The sequence below is a fragment of the Gracilinanus agilis genome, chromosome 1 (assembly GCF_016433145.1).
Source record: "Gracilinanus agilis isolate LMUSP501 chromosome 1, AgileGrace, whole genome shotgun sequence".
Classification (NCBI taxonomy): domain Eukaryota; kingdom Metazoa; phylum Chordata; class Mammalia; order Didelphimorphia; family Didelphidae; genus Gracilinanus; species Gracilinanus agilis.
This window is the reverse complement of record NC_058130.1, coordinates 406,784,136-406,802,235: the sequence shown is the minus strand read 5'-3', so window position 1 is coordinate 406,802,235 and position 18,100 is coordinate 406,784,136. Positions and strand designations below refer to the sequence as shown.

Below are 18,100 nucleotides of genomic sequence, written 5' to 3'. Positions count from 1 at the left end.
TGGGACATTATATAAAGGGCACTCTGGAGCATCCCCTAAATGCAGAGAATTTGGTGTTTGTCATATTTAAGGAGAGGAAGTCCAGATGGCTTGCAAAATTGACAGTATTCTGTCAGAAATGACTAAGGACTGGGTAAGGGTGGAGCATCTGGAAACAAACAACCCAGAACATTTAAAGAGGAGGATGAGCCATAGCATTTTCTCCTAGAATCAAGATGGCTCTTTTGCTAATAGGAAAACTTAACCTTTTTCCTTTGTATTTTCTGCTTTTCCCTAAATTCTTCCATCTTCCTGGCTTCTTCCCGTAGAGTTTGTGCCAGCTGAAGATGAGATTGTCCCACGTTGTCTATTTCTGCAAAAGGAAGGGGGGAAGGATAGAACTCATTGTCAACATAAATCTGAAATCTGACTTTCTTCATCCATTTATATGAAAATGCTTGACATATTCAATGGCATAATATTCACTCATCATTGGAAAGGAGCAGGGTTTAGAAAAAGAATTCTTAATCTGGGATGGATAGACTTAAATTTTTTTTCATAAGTTATATAATCAATATAATTGGTTTCCTTTGTAATCCTATGTATTTTGTTTTATTAATTAAAAAATTATTCTTAGAGGGATTCATAGACCTTAGGAAATTGCCAAAAGAGTCTGTCACAAGATACATAAAAGAATGAACATCTGGAGAAGGTTGGGTTTGAATCCTGGCTTGTTCACTGACTAACAGTATAACTGGGACCAAGTCAACTCAAATTACAGTGACTGTGTTCCCTGCCTGCAGCACACTCACTCATCCCTTCTGCCTTTTGAAATCCCTAGTTTCCTTCCAGACCCCACTCAAGCACAACTTTCCACATGAAGCTTTTTCCTAGTCTCTTCTCCCCATCCTCCACTCCTCATAGTTCCTAGTGCCTTCCCTCCAAATGTTACCTCTATCTGCTTTGGATATATGTTATAATATATGTGTATGTTTTTTGCTCTGATGGAAAAGTTTCCTGAGGCCAGACTTTCTGATTTAATAATATTGTTAATTGTATTATAATTTTTAAATAACAATTAATATTATTTTTAGCTGTTATTAAGTCATGGAGCAGCTAAACAGCACAGTAGACAGAGTGCCTAACCTGGAATCAGGAAGATTCACCTTTCTGAGTTCAAATCTGGCCTAACTTAACTCTGTTTGCCTGAGTTCCTCATCCCTAAAATGACTTGGAGAAGGAAATGGGAAACCACTCCAATATCTCTGCCGAGAAAACCCCAAACAGAGTCATGAAGAATCAGACACAACCGAAAAATGAACAGCGACATTATTAATAGCTCTGCTAAGCACTTCATAAATGTTATCTCATTTTATCCTCACAACAATCTTGGGAGGAAAGTGCTATTATTGTCCTTTATTTACAAATTAAGAAACTGGGGCAAACAGAGGTAAGTGATTTCCCCAGGGTCACACAGCTAGTAAATGTTTGAGGACAGATTTGAATTCAAGTCTTCTTGACTCCAGGTCCAGTGCTCTGTGCACTATGGCGCCATCTTACTACCCCCCGCTTGCTAGCAAAAAGTCTCTCATAAACGGCACTTAGAAAAGCTTGTTGATTGATTATTGTCAATATGCTCTCTTCACATATCAATTATAATCCTACTAAAAAGATTCAACATATTCAGGGGAGAAAGCATTAGGTACTGAGTTTCACAAGTGAGAACTTTATCGAACAGAGTTGGAAGGGACCCTAGAATCAGTCTAGTCCAGTGATGGGCAACCTTTTGGGCTTGGTGTGTCAAAATTCGCCAAAAAAACAAGCATAACTCAGGTGGTGAGTCACTTTGAGAAAAAAAAACATAATTTTGTGATATTTATAGTTTAAATAACAAAAATGTATAATTTTAATATATAACTATATTTAATAAACCAAAATAGGCAAATTAATATAGGTAGAATTGTCATCTCTAGTGCACAGAGTGTCTACACTACACTACAGCAAATGTTTCATCCTCAGCATGTGGCCCCAAACTTCTCTGTATGCGGCCACGTATCATTGAAAATGGCTACGTGTGTCAGCGCTGACATGTGTGTCATAGGTTTGCCATCGCCGGTCTAGTACCATCTTCTGATTTTATAGATGAAGACCCTGGCAGACAAAGAAGGTCAGGGACTTATCACAAAGCTTGTCAGTAGCAGAATCAGTACCAGAATGCAAACTAACTCCCAGCTGGCAGTGCATCAGATGGTATGGATTGAATAAAAACCAATAAGCGATTATTATTGAAAATCAATAAGCAATTATTATGTACCAGCTGTGGGTAAAGTATCGCACTGTAGCTGAGGGTTCAAAGACAAAATAAAAAGCAGTCTTTATGTTCAGGGAGCTCATATTTGATCCACTGAGGGAAAGTCACATTATATAGTTAAGTAAAAATAAGATTATTTAGAGAAGGAGAGAGCTCTAACAACTAAGAGTCAATAAAGGCTTCCTTCCTATAGGAGATGGCATTTGATATTATATATATACATATATATATAAACACATTTATATATATATATAATCAGATATATAATGGTGGGCCACTGAGTCTAACACCCTCATAAATTAAGATCACTCACAAACGTATGGTGACTTATTCAAAGTCCCATAGCAAGTAAATGTCAGCTGAAAATAAGATCCAGATTTGATTCTTCTGATCACACTCAATTCTCAGTGGTAAAGCCCTAAATTTCATTTATACTCTTACAAAAAAAATATAGTCCAAAGACAGAAACCATTATGAGAGGCTTCTTACAATGTTTTCTCCGTGTCTTCCAGATGTGATGATTAAGACAAAGATGGCTACATCAGAAAGAAACCCATCCCTCAGCCCACAAAGAATTAGAAAAGAGGAACAGTTCATGGGACCAAACAATGAGAATTGGTTAATTCACAGGAATAGTTTTAGAAGTGTGAGAATTGGCTACTTCTTTTTTTTTTTTAATCCTTACTTTCCATCTTAGAATCATTTCTGAGCATTGATTCCAAGGCAGAAGAGCAGCAAGGACTAAGCAATCAGGGTTAAGTGACTTGCCCAAGGTCACATAGCTAAGAAGTGTCTAAGGCCAGATTTGGGCCCAGGATCTCTCATCTTCATAGTCCCATGAAGTTAATATTATTCATAATGAGGCATTATTATTTTCATTTTAAGAGGGGGAACTGAGATTCAGAGAATGGGCATGGGCACAAGTAAATATATTGTTGTTGTTATTCAGTCATGTCCAACTCTTCATGACCCTATGGACCACGTTCCCCATGGGAATTTCTTGGCAAAAATATGGGAGTGGTTTACCATTTCTTTCTGCAGTGGATTGACAGAGGTTAAGTAACTTGCCTAGGGTCAGACTGCTAGTACATGTCTGAGACTAGATTTGAACTCAGGTTTTCCTGACTCCAGGCTCAGGGCTCTATTCCCTAAGCCACCCAGCTACCTCCATACTACATATAAAAGGCTGAATTATTCTTTTTTTTAATTAATTAATTGATGTGGGGGGAAAAAAAGAAAACATGTAGAAATTTATTTCTGGAATAAAATAAAGATAAAATTTATTTTTTTTTTAAAGACTGAAACTAGAAGCTAGGCTCTGGGATTCCAAGTCAGGACACTTTCTGCTATAACACTTTGCCTCTCAAATAGACAGAACATGAACTCCTTGAGAATAGGAACTAGTTCTCTTATGGTTTTCTATTTCCAACACACAGCACATTTGCCTGGCACATAGCAAATGTTTGTTAATTGATTGTCAGGTAAATATTTGCTAAATGAACAAATGAAGAGAAAGTCTTGAGAGTTGCCCAGCTCTCTTGCAGCCACAAATCTGGAGGCATTCTGTTGATTTTATTTTTCTTTTTGACACCTCACAAGTATTCCAGCCTTTAGACTTTCACTAGTCTGACTGTAAAAGAGAATAAGTTCAAACATTTCCACTTACGCTGCTTGAAGACATCCAAGGCCTTCTTCATGGTGCTGAAAAAGAAACAAGGGTCTGATTACAGTTTTGGACAGAACCAAACCTTGTGGTCCCATTTACCTCCCACAGGGGTTCCCTTCACAGGACACAAAGAGGCCCATCCTCGAATTCTTTTGGTCACCCCTCATTCTTATTGTGACCTATGCTTGCTATTTTTTTTTCAAGTCTTATATTTCTCTGATAGCATCCTATTATGAACTTTTATTTTTAAAAACAGAATTAGTACTAAGGGGCTTTTAAAAACAACAACAACAACAACAACAACTCTTACCTTCTGTCTTAAAAATCAATACTAAGTTTCAGTTCCAAGGAAGAAGAGCAGTAAGGGATAGGCAATTGGGTTTAAGTGACTTGCCCAGGGTCAAACAACTAGGAAGTGTCTAAGATCACATTTGAACCCAGGTCTTCCTGACTCCTTTTTTTTTTTTTTTAAATAAAATGATCCCCTTTCTTTGCTAAAATCATGTCCTTGTGACAAAGAATAAAAAAGAAAGGAAAAAATAAAGCACCTCAGCAAAACTAATATCAATCTCATCAGAAAGTACATGTAAAATTTTTAAAAAAGTACATGTAATATTCATGGATGTTATCGACCACCTCTGCCAAGAAGGGAGGAATGTGCCAAGTTTAAACATTAAAATGACACATTTATTTTCCTTTCAAAGTAGTTTCTAGGAGGAGAGCTCGGTGCCTCAGTGGATAGAGTACCAGACTTCGAGTCAGAAAGATTTATCTTTGGGGGTTCCAATCTGTCCTCAAGGCTCTTCCTAGCTGTGTGATCATGGACAAGTCACTTAACCCTGATTGCCTAGCCCTTGGCAAGAACCCTCACTCTTCTGCCTTGGAACTGATACTAAGCCAGAAGGTAAGAGTTTATTTTTGTTAATAACAACATAAAGCAAAGCCTGCTGCACTGCCAAAGTAAAGTCAACCTCTACCCAAAGGAATTCATGAGTGACCTAAGCTCCAGGAATGGGCTTCCCTGAATAGCTAACTTCCTACCAGTGTAACTTATCTTTTATTTTATTTATTTATTTATTTTTTGGGCACCTACCTTCTGTCTTGGAGTCAATACTGTGCATTGGCTCCGAAGCAGAAGAGTGGTAAAGGTAAGCAATAGGGGGAAAGTGACTTGCCCAGGGTCACACAGCTGGGAAGTGTCTGAGACCAGATTTGAACCTACGACCTCCTGTCTCTAGGCCTGGCTCTCAATCCACTGAGCTACCCAGTTGCCCCACTACCAGTGTAACTTAGACAGGTAAAGAAATATGTTCATGGGGACATGGGAAGGTCTCTCAGTTGAAGGAGTTGGAGCAGACCTCCAGATATATAATCGGGGAAAGATTTTCCTTATCTGGGAACTAATACTATTTTGTTGCTGGCATATGGCTAGCAGAAGGGAGAAATCACAGTGATATCTTTGTTCTTCCCAGTGGAATCTATTTTTGCTCCATTTGCTAATATTCCCCATTCCTAAATGATGAGAGCAAACTGGGACTAGAAGGATAGGACAGGAATCTACCTCAAAGAGCTGAGTTCCTGCCCCAGGCCTGCATAAGAAACAGATATAAAGAAAGAGGAAGTACAAAAGGTCACAGGATGATAAGATTTCCAGCAGAAAGGGGATTGGAGAGATTATGTACTTTAAACCCTCTTGTTGTAAAAATGAGAGCTCTGAGGCTGAAAGGAAGGGATTTGGTCAGTACTGGAAAGCTAGAATTGGAACCTTGGTCCTTGGTCCAATATTCTGTCCAATATGTCTCACTACTTGCTCCTTTGATCACAGGAGTGACATCATCAGAGCAATGCTATAAACCCATTTTCCAGTCTGTACCCCTTAGTCACCTACTGGGGGCAACTAAATGGAGCCACAGTACACAGAGTTCTGGGCCTAGAGTTGACAAGATCATACTAAGTTCATCAACCTGAGTTCAAATCTGGTCTCAGACACTTCCTAGCTGTCCCTGGGCAAGTCACTTAACTCTCTTTGCCTCAGTTTTCTCATCTATAAAATGAGCTAGAGAAGGAAATGGCAAACCACACCAGTATCTTTGCCAAAAAAAAAAAAAAAAAAACCAAATGGACTCACAAAGAGTTGGACACAACTGAAACAACTGTAAGCTTCAAAATTAATATCCAATATCTCTAAATATTATACTTAACAAGATTTATTAATAATAAGTAACATAAAAAGCTAGAGTAAAAAGCCCACTTTCCCAGTCTTGCATAGGGAAAGAGAGAGAGAGAGAGAGAGAGAGAGAGAGAGAGAGAGAGAGAGAGAGAGAGAGAGAGAGAGAGAGAGGGAGGAGTTGCAGAACTATATAAACAATAATGTAAAGACACACATAAATGAAAAGGGAAAAGGAATTTTGGGATGAGGAAAGAATTCTGGGAGAGGGAGTCCAAGGGTTCAAGATTTCTTTCTAACTATATACAATTGAACAACAACAATTAAGATCTAGTGTCACTGACAATAGCCTCTGAGACATACTGGCTGTGGGACTCTAGGCAAAACACTTAACCTCTCAGAACCTGGGTAACTCTGAGACTATAAATTGCAGAAAGGCACTCATCTACATTAGTAGATGAAATTTCCTCACAGGGATTTCCCTATATCAAAGAGAAAAGATTAAAAGAGTAAGGTCCTATGATTTAGAGCTAGAAAGGATCTTAATCTACAAAGATGAAGAAATTAAAACCCAGCCAAGTTGTTATCACCTGACTTGCCCAAGGTCACAAAGAGTCAGATATGACTGAACAACAAAAGCCACCTACTCACATCATTTATAGCTTATTATTTAGTCTTTTCCGGCTCCACACCTATTGCTTTGCCCTTTCCAGTATGGCTCTACCCTTGGCTAGCCTTGATGTGGGTCCCCTACCTTCCAGCTCCCCTTTTATGTGTTGTCTTCCCCCATTACAATATGAACTCTTTGAGAGTAGAGACCATCTTGGTTTTCTTGGTTTTGTATTCCTAGTATTTAACACAGTGACTGGTATATGGTAAGCATTTAATAAATTATCTATCTGTCTGTCTGTCTATCTATCTATCTATCTATCTATCTATCTATCTATCTACCTGTCTATCTGTCTATCTACCTGTCTATCTATATATCTATTTATCTATCTTTCTATGTGTCTGTCTATCTACCTGTCTATCTATATATCTATTTATTTATCTATCTATTTATCTATCTATCTGTCTGTCTATCTATCTATCTATCTGTTTATCTATCTATCTATCTATCTATCTATCTATCTATCTATCTATCTATCTATCTATCTATCTGTCTGTCTGTCTACCTATCTACCTGTCTACCTATCTATCTATCTATCAAACCCACCATGTGAAGAATGAACTAGAGAGGAGAGACTAGATGCCAGGAGACCAGTTAGAGGATTATTCCAATAGCCTAGAGCAGGGGTTGGCAACTTATGGCTCTCGAGCCATATCTGGCTCTTTTGAGGGCCAGATATGGCTCTTTCTGCAGGAGCCATAAAGTCAATTTTTTTTCAGGCACTGTTACAGGAGCCCGCACTGTGAGCACTGTATGGCTCTCATGAAATTACATTTTAAAAAATGTGGCGTTTATGGCTCTCACGACCAAAAAGGTTGCCGACCCCTGGCCTAGAGGGAAAGGTAATGAGAATGTAAAGTGGGAGCAATAGGAGCAGAGAGAGAGGAATAATAAGAGACATGTTCTGGAAGTCCAGTTGGATGTGAGGGTTGGGGGTAAGAGAAGACTCAGATAACACTCATAAGTTTCTAGATGAGAAAAATGGTAAAAATCATGGTGTCACCTGCAGAAATAGGGAATTTGATAGGGGTAGTAGATTACAAAGGAAAGATGATGAGTTATGTCATTATTTTTTCAGTCTGTTCTCATGTAAATCAATTAAATGCTAGCCTAATGGGTTTACCAAATCAAGGATCTCCTTAAACTTTTCTAGTTTCACTGCAACTTTCTGGGATTCCTTGATACTATCCTAATTCATTCAACTAAGATTTTTCTATATCTGAAATATTTCTTGAAGTATAATAATAGAACTTTAGAGCTAAAAGAGACCTTAGAAATAACCTTGCTCCCACCCATATTTGTACAGATAAGGACATGGATTGTCACTTTGAGAGGTGCTTTGATTCACCCATTTATTAGCTAACTAGCAATGGAACAAAAACCAATGTGTTCTGAATTCCAGTCCAGTACTATTAAATATAATACCAACTAACAAATATTAGACTCAATACAAAAATGTTCATTCTACTGGAATTTATTATAAAATGATCTGCTATAATATCTACATTTCTATACATGCCAGGAGTAGCAAAATGAATTATTTTTATATACATAGCCCCATTCATAGTGTCTTCCACATATTACATATTCAATAAATTCTTGTGGTAAAAAAAAAAATCATTCTTTGTGAAGATTTGTCAGATCCACTATACTTTTTTGTTTTAAACCCTAACTGTCTCTCTTGATAACAACACTGAGAGAGAAAGGCAAGGGCTAGGCAAAGGGGGTTAAGTGACTTGCCCAGGGTCACACAACTATTAAATGTCTGAGGCCATATTTGAACCTCTCATCTCTATGCCTGGCACTCTATCCACTGTGCCACCTAGCTGCCCCCATTCACTATACTTTTAATATTTCCAAATAGTGCTTAAGAGGCAGTATGGTATAATGAACCTTGAACTCAAAAAGACCTGATGAGGAAACACCCTGTATCAACAGATATATATAGATATATATGTATATAGATATAGATACATATATATATGTATATATATATATATATATATATATATACATAAAGTGACTTGTCCAGTTCCACCTCTCACCTATAGTAGCTATGTTACTTAATGTCTCAGAGCCCAGGCAACTCTCTGAAATTATGCTACAGAACAGGTGCCAATATGCATTGGCAAAAGTTTTTTTTCTTATAAGAAGTTCTCTCTACCAATGAAATCAGCACTTAACACTTGCCTGGCACACAGTAGGTGCTTAATAAGTGTTCAATGATTGATTGAAATCACAGATGAGGTCTAAAAACTTGAAGTAAAAGAGGTGAGAATGTAGTATGGCTTCTGTATAATTTCAGTTAGGGGAAGTGAAGACATGGGATTGTCTGCCCAAATAGGAGCTGACCTTTCGGGAAATCCTCTGAGAGTGACTGGGGATGGTTTCAGGACCTCTTGAATGAAGTGGCATAGTAGTCCTCCCCATACAATCCTACCTCTTATTTCTCCAGGAGGTTCTGGGGGTATATTTGTTTTTACATTGCTACCAATATGGAATTTATTATTATTTTTCAGGAGGGAGGGAAGGGGGGAGAGAAAGAGAGACAGAGAGAGAGAGACAAAGAGAGGAGAGACAGAGAGACAGACAGAGACAGACAGAGAGAGGAGAGAGAACTGGACACCCAGATGGGCAGGGCTTGGGGCGTAAAATGGGGTGGAGGGAGGGAGTAGTGGGGGTTAGCTGCTGGGGTGGGAGGAGGAAATGGGAGCTGCTATGGGGCCTGGCCCCTCCAACCACCAGCATGATTGAGGGAGAGAGGGCATAGGCAAGCAACTGTGGAATTTAGAATAACTCATCAGGACCATTAAAGATTATTTGGAAATAAGTGTCTTCTTTCTTTTTTGATAAAATTTTCATCTTGAACATTGCCATAATAGGTAAGGAACTAACTATTCTCTTTGGTTGATTTTTTTTCTTTTCTTTCATTTTTTTAGGTGGAGGGCAAGCACCATCATTAAGAGAAGGAGGCAACAATAGCTTTTGATCCTTCCTTAAGAGCCCTCAGGGGTCCTGTTGTGGGCCAAGATACCATAAAACAGAACCTGTGCTCCTGTGTCCCCAGGAGGACTGACCTGAAACCTAGGTGTGGGTCTTAACACCCTACATCTTGGCTTTAGTGCTTTTTAGACCCCAATGAACTACCATGCCATCTGCTTATACTTGGGGAGAGGGGAAGGAGAATCACTGGATGTGCCTTGATAGGAGAATGTTAAGGGAATCTGTACTTATTTGTACATACCTCTGGTTAGTAAAATTTATTATTTACTTGATCCCTCAACCTTGACTTGCTTTATTGAACTAGATAATAGACCCCTACTTCCAAGAATAAGCAAACCACAAAGTGGTACAGTAAAAGGCAGCCACTTGGATACATCACAAATTGAAAGAGTACATGGATTTTGATTGAAATGGGTAGGGTAGAGAAGGAAGGGGTAGGAAGGAGAATCTGGTTAACATTAGCATATGTGGGAAACAAAAAAAGAGGGGGAAGAACATACTTATTCTCACTTTGCCCACAGGGTTTCTTCCGGCAGAGGTTGAGCAGATCTTTGCCATACTTCTCTTCAATCACTGCCCTGTGGTGAACAAAAAAGAAGATGCCGTCATTCACAGCAAACTCATAGCCATAATTGTATCATCATTTCCTTGAAGAAGAAATGTGAATATGCTATGTGTGTGAATATAATTTAATTCATCTTAAAGTAAATTCAATCCTGGATCTCATCTAACAGTTTCATTATTACTACTACTGCTACTACTACCCAGTCACAAAGTGTATCACCTTAAGATTTGGGGTGTTTTTTTGAGATGAATAAATGAATTTTTTATTTTTTAATATTTTTCTTTATGTTTTATGTTTTATTTTATGTTTTTATAGATCATATGTAAATACAATTTTATTTTTTTTAGTTACATGTAGAAACAATTTTTGACAATTGTTTTCAGACATTGATTCAGATTTTCTCCCTCCTTCCCTTCTGCCTCTTTCAAGTTGTATTAGATAGTCTGATTTAATTTATACCAGTACTTTCATACAATACATATTTCCATATTGCTCATGTTACGATAGAAGACACATAACACATAGACAATAAAAAATCTCATGAAGGAAATAAAGTGGAAGATGGCATGCTTTGATCTGCACTCACACTCCAACAGTTCCTTCCTTGGTTGTAGATAGAATTTTCATCATAAGTCACTTGTGGTTTAGATATAATTTTAATAACTGCTTTCTGACATTTTGCAATCCACATTCTCTCCTTTCCTCCCATCCCTCCCTCCTCACCAAGATGGCAGGTAATATGATACAGGTTGTGCATGTGTTATCATGCAAAACATATTTCCATGTTCATCATGTTATGAAAAAAGATACATCACTTATACAAGAGAAAAATTCATGGAAGGAAATAAAATGAAGAATGATATTTTTCAATCTGCATTCAGGCTCCATCTGATTGTAAACCATTAAGGTTTAAAAACTGCTTCCCTTAAAATAATCCTTTGGAGTAGATCTGTTTTAGAGTTCCATTTTACAGATTAGAAGACTAAAATATGGAGAAGTTAAGTTGTTCGCATGGTACCACAGGGCAAGTGCTCACTCATCTATCTGCCCATAAGAAGCAGTAGAGCTAGAAACCAAAGCCAGGCCTTCTGTCTTCAAGTCCAATACTTCTTCCTCTCTAGTACAACAAAAAAGGAACTCATAGTTTTTTGGTCATTTTTTAGTTATCTCTGATTCTTAGTGACCTCATTTGGGATTTTCTTGGCAAAAGATACTAGTGTGGTTTGCCATTTCCTTCTCCAATTCATTATGGTTACTAATATACAAAAGAAGATCCTGGCAGCCTTATTTATACTGCGCATTTGTGAGTATTTTGTACTTTTCTCATCGAAAGCCAATGTGATATAGAAAGAGTACAAGATAAAAGTCTGAGTTGTAATTTAGCATTTTTCTTATCCCTATAATTATGTAGAGCTAGAAATCACCTTGGAGATCATCTAATCTAATGTATTCATTTTACAGACAAAGAAACTGAGGGTTACCTAGGATTGAAAAACGTTTAAGCAATAAAGGTAGGATTTAAACCCAGTGTTTTGACTTCAAAACCAGAGCTCTTTCCAGTTTTATCCTACTGCCTTCATAAACCTCTTTTCTTATCTCTCTTTAATGATTTACAATACTCATCTGTCTGCCAAATAGTGGTCACTAACTTGCCCTGGAAAGTCTTAGAATTTCAGAATTGCAAGAATCCTCAACAGCCATTTTCTCCAGGAGTCCATTCCTGAACAGGAATCCTGTATACAATACACTTGACAAATAGCCATCCAACCTTTACTTAAAGACCTCCATTGAGGAGGATCTTACTACTTTTAAGACAGCCCATCCTCTTTTAGGAAGTTTCCCCTTATAATTACATCTAAATTGACCTTTTTGCAATTTCTACTTATCACTCCTAGTTCTGCCCTTTGGGGCCACCAAAACAATTTTAATCCTTTTTCCAAAAGGCAACCCTTCGAATACTTTAAGGTAAATATAATACTCCATACCACACTGCCCCCCACCCAAGTCTTTTTTTCTCCAAATTAGAAATTCTTTTCATTGATTCTCATATGGTAAACTCAAGACCCTTCGCCATCCCAGTTACCCTCCTCTGGACATTCCTATAGCTTAATAATTTCTTCTTTAAAATATGAAACCCAGACTGATATACTATGGTAAAATCAAATGTAATGGATCTCTGTACCAGCAGCAATGCAATGACCCAGGACAATTCTGAGGGATTTATGGTAAAGAACGCTGCCCACATTCAGAGGAAGGACTGCAGGAGAGGAAACATAGAAGAAAAACAACTGCTTGAACGCATGGGCTGAGGTGGACATGATTGAGGGTGTGGACTCGAAACTACCACACCAATGCAACTACCAATAATTTGGAAATAGGTCTTGATCAATGACACATGATAAAACCAGTGGAAATGGGCGTCGGCATGGGGGGGTCCGGGGGGTGAAGGGGAAAGTAGGAGCATGAATCATGTAACCATGTTAAAAACGAATATTAATAAATATTTTTTTAAAAAATATGAAACCCAAAACTAAATGCAATCTAGTTGCAATCTTTACTAGAGAAATACTTAAAGTCTTCAAATACATTTTAACATGTAATCCTCAATTCATTTTTCTAGAGATTGACATTTGATTCACAGTCTCTTTTGAGAAAAAATGTTCTATATCACTTGATTAAGAATTATTCATTATTTATTGCTTCATTTCATAATATTTAATCTGTATTAGTCTTGTATCCTTAACTACCCTAGAGTTTGTTTTTCTCTAGAGAATAAAGCTCCTCATTTGAAAGGAAACTAAATCCCAGAGAAGCTAACATCACATTAGATTAGAAGGGTGAGGATCGGAATCTATGAAACTAACTACAAATTCAGCACTTTTTTTTTTTTTTTTTTTTTACTATGGGGTTGTCAATTCTTGATATAGAAACCAATCGGGCTAGATGGCAGTCCATTTCCTTCTCAAAGGTCTTTAAGAAGTTGGTTGATTTCTTGGGTTTGGGCTGTTTGTTTGGTTTGTTTTTTTTTAAATTATGAACTCTTTAAAAACACCAAATAAAATGAGCATTTCAATATACACTGTAGAAGACAAAAAGAAGATTATACCTGAAATGGTATGTCTCTATTCTGAGTTCTTAAACTTTTTTTTTTTATCAGACACCTCTTTGATGGTCACCTACAACCTATGGATCTCTTCTCAGAATGGTGTTTTTAAATACATGAAATATAACTCATAGAATTCCAAAGCTTAGTGAAAGTAAAAGCACAATTTATTTTTATCCAGGTTCACAGACTTCTTAAAATCTATTAACAGACCTTTTGTGGACCCCAGATTAAGAATATCTGCTCAGTTATCTAGAGTTTGCTTTTCTCTTTAAATAAAAACATAAGTTCAATAACATTCAGAATTGTTCTGCTTGTCTATGATTCTTTCTGGCCTTTCCTCAATTCTTTTATTCATTTTTCTTTCAGCTACTCTAGCCCTAGCACCCTCCCTTGCAACCTCCCAATTGAAAATAATGAAAAAAGAATATTCATATAACATAAAGGCAAAGTTAAGCAAAATAAATTCCCACACTGTCATGAGTCCTCATATTTATGACTTATTCATCACCTCTCTATCAGAAGATGGATAACATGCTTCATTCATTCTCAGGAATTTCAAGATCTTTAGGAATAGAATCTCTACAATCTCTCTTAGATATTCTTCTTAGGATTTCATCACCACAGAAATATTCATTATATATTTAATTCTAAAATTCTATGATTCTAATAAGATCATCATAAGACTCAAAATCAGCATTGGACCTTTATGTTATATGAATGTTCTTTTTTCATTTTTTTTCAAAGTCATGATCTATCCTATGGCCAGGACTTCATGAACAACACAGAGCCATGAACTGAATCACAAAAAAAAATCAAAGGGTTATCTTGTGGTAGCCAAAGGCAGTGGAATTCTCATTCCCTTGATCCCCCAGGTAAGGCCAGATAGCAATCAAAATATATATATATATAAACATATATATAATACATATGTATACATGATACATATACATATTTATACAAGTATATCTATTTTATACATAATAATTATATATCACTCACATTTTATACATAATAATTATAAATATACATATATACATATATGTATGTATATATATACATATATATATATATATATATATATATATATATATACGTAGCACTCACAAAGTACATGACCCCATCCTAGGTGGTTTGGAGGAAGCAAGAAAACATGGTGCCAGCCTTCAAAGAACTGAAATCCCTATTAAAGAAATGAACTTTAAGTACTTTAGCAGTTCAAAGGAGTGAGAAATCATTTTGGATCATTTCCTCATATGGAAATTGAGGAATCTGGGCTAGAAACAGAAACCCTTTCAGTTCCTTCTAATTCTATGATTCATATCATATGTAATAATAATAATAACAATAATAGCAATCATAATATCAAACTATTATGTCAATATGATTTGTAAAGTACTTTTAAAACCTTTAAATCCTTCATAAATGCTAGCTAGATATTATTTTCAGTTAGGGTAATGTTTAAAAGGTTTTTCAGGCAAACTTTTTTTAACTCTTACTTTTTTTCTTTGTGACAATTCTAAGAGAGAAGGGCAAGGGTTAGGCAAATGGAGTTAAGGGACTTGCCTAAGACCACACAGCTAGCTAGGAAGTGTCTGAGGCCAAATTTGAACAGATAAACTCTTAATATCTAGAAATTTCATTTTCCAGAAAACTTATTCCTATAGCCATGTTAAATAACCATTAACTACTACCTATAAGGGTAAGAACAATCTTTACTGGATAAATTCCCATGATGTCAGATAGCTTGTAGGGATTTCAGACCTCTGTACCTGTCCCTCAATGAAAAATGTTCAAGTTATCTAATTCATTATTAAGCAAATACTTGACTTTGCTTCCCCTCCCATAGGGACTTACCAAGAGGTTATTGAATATTCTGGATGCAGAGTGTGAAAAAATATTATATTGAAAGGAAAGAAACATAGAGGAAGCCATGTGATATAGTAGAAAGAGCAATGGATTTGCATTTATATTTTATTTATCCTTTTTGTATATATTTACAGATGTACAAGTTATTTCTCTGTTATAACATAAACTCCTGTAATTAATTTATATATGACTTTTCAGGATTTTGAAGTTTATTGAATCATAGAACTGTTTCAGGACTAGGAGACAATTGGTTTTTTTTTCTTTTTTCTTTTTTCTTTTTTAAACCCTTAACTTCTGTGTATTGTCTTATAGGTGGAAGAGTGGTAAGGGTAGGCAATGGGGGTCAAGTGACTTGCCCAGGGTCACACAGCTGGGAAGTGTCTGAGGTTGGATTTGAACCCAGGACCTCCCATCTCTAGGCCTGGCTCTCAATCCACTGAACTACCCAGCTGCCCTAGGAGACAATTGTATATTGACTAGTTGTGTCATATCTTACAAAAATGTGCTTTTTGTGTTTCTCCACTGAGGACAGAAGAAGGTCTCTCTATATGAGGAGACCCTAATTTGTGACCAGAAAGACTGAAGTCAATACCAAGACAGTCACAGAAACCAGAAGAGAAGAAACTGAGAAAAATCTACAGCAAGCAAAGAAGCTAACGAGTAGACAGAACTGATTTGAACTGAGTGCAGCTGACTGGAGGTATTTAAATTCTGCAATTGAGACTGGGAGCTGATCTGATTGGATGAAATCTTTGATGCTAAAAAGCTGACTGCAGAAAACAGAATCCTCTGCTCTTTAAAGCAGTGGCTAAGAAAAATCTATCTTGTCTCTATAGCCATATAAAGCTTGAGAGAGAGTAATCCCTCAGAGGCTTGCATACATTTCCTTTTTATTATCTGCCATTGTTAGAAATGGGGGAAATTCCTCAAAGCCCAGAGAACAGAGCTAAAAAGTTTTAGAGATTCAGGCTTAAAGGAACTGATTTTCACTGAAAGGTTAACACTGTTTTGGTATTCAGTCAAAAGAACAGATCAAAGAAAGCTCTACAGATGCCAGATTTAAGGTTGCTCTTTGTTAAAAGAGCTTAGCACTACTTCTACAGACTAAGAATATTAGAAAAGTGGTTTTATCCAGCTGTAGATCAGAGAAACTGAAAAGAGGAGCATGCTCATCCATCTAGTGACGCACATTAAAGACTTCCTTAAAGAGAACAAGGACAGCAAGAACTGTATGGGAAGGGTGGGGGAGAGGTAATGATGAGGAGGGGGAGATGAGAGTAGGAAGCAAAGGGAGGATGTTCCACAGCTGTTTTTTATTGGTAGAACAATTGGCATACTTACTGATTAACCTGACCCCCAAGTAGTCAGCATCCCAACTTCTTAAAAAGATAAGTGGCATTTGACCATCTGAAATTGAGCATTAACAAGACTAAATGTTCAGGGTCTGTGTGTAAATCATGCTGCCTAGAACGGTGTGTGCCTACCTTCTGTTTGTAGCATAAATGACCCACTGAACCCTATTCATGTTGAGATTGCAGATTAATTATTCTCCATGAATGAAGAATTCCCATTAAACTCAAATTGATTAAGTTTAAAAGGTAATGTGGTGTGATGTAGATCTGGAAACAGAAGACCTAAGTTTGAATCCTGACTCATTAGCTAAGTGATTTTGGACACATCTCAACTTCTTGGAGTTTTAGTTTCTTTATCTATAAAATAAAAGAGTTGGACTAAATGATCTCTGAGGTCTATTCCAACTCTAAATCTATAATCATAAGACCTTAAGATTTCAGTCTCGAATTTTGAGTTGTCTTAGACATATGGATTCCCCTATATTCCTCCCTGACAGGTTACTGGCAAAGCAAGACCTGAGCAGACTTAAATTATGCTATATTATGATATATGCTATATACTATAATTATTATTACTTTGTCTCCTATTAGTAAATGTTTCACAATAGTTAATGGTATAAATGCAATTTGTATAAAATCAAGTCACACTGATGGGAGTTCAAGAGCTAGTTGTAAGTAATAATAGACATATACCTTCCCCACTAAGGTTTCTCCTACAACCTTGATAATGAGTTGTATTCACATGGTTGAACTACCCTAACCTGTCAATATGGGCGTAGGTGGGGTAGGAAAATCAACCTCAGCCTAAAGAATTGGAAAAGTTGCGGAATGTGGGTCAGTAGTACCAAACCACTTCCACTATAAACCAGGTGTATAACTTACTACTATATAAAATTATCTCAACTCTTATAAGTCTTAAATTCTTTCTCTCTTAAAATGAGAGGTTGAACTGGAGCTCTTAAGGTCCTTCTATCTCTAAATCTTGTGATTCTCTGGACTATAATCATGGGAAACTACACAAAAGACTCTCCAGAACAGTGATGGCAAACCTTTTAGAGATGGATTGTTGGGCCCTGCTCCCACCCCCCATCCCAGACCAAGTGCTGTGCCCACCCCCCAGACTGTGCAATGCCTTCCCACACACACACATACTGGTACACTCCACCCCACCCCTCCCTTACCACACACATAAAAGAGAGGAAGCACTGCCATTGGGCTTCTGGGCTGAGGAGTAGATGAAGTAAGGAATGTCCTCAGAAGGGTAGAGAAAGGGAGGGGAGTGGCCTGAGCTCTCTGCTCCCCTCCAGCTCTGCTGCCTGTGATCCACCCACCTTATTCCCTATAAGCTCCCATTGGGCCGCTGGGGAGAGGGGAGGGGATGTGAAAAAATGTTGTCAAGCACAGTGGAGAGGGGG

General features: G+C 37.2%; 1 protein-coding gene across 1 annotated transcript in view; it reads right to left on the bottom strand.

Annotated features, from left to right (window-relative positions):
* Positions 1-18,100, bottom strand: part of PSTPIP2 (proline-serine-threonine phosphatase interacting protein 2) — an 80,405-nt gene that overhangs the window by 36,729 nt on the left and 25,576 nt on the right. Inside the window, exons 3-5 of the mRNA XM_044657835.1 lie at positions 10,297-10,374; positions 3,957-3,991; positions 246-352 (exon numbers count right to left, since the gene is read on the bottom strand). Coding sequence (XP_044513770.1) covers positions 246-352; positions 3,957-3,991; positions 10,297-10,374 — 220 coding nt within the window. The remainder of the gene's footprint in view (positions 1-245; positions 353-3,956; positions 3,992-10,296; positions 10,375-18,100) is intronic.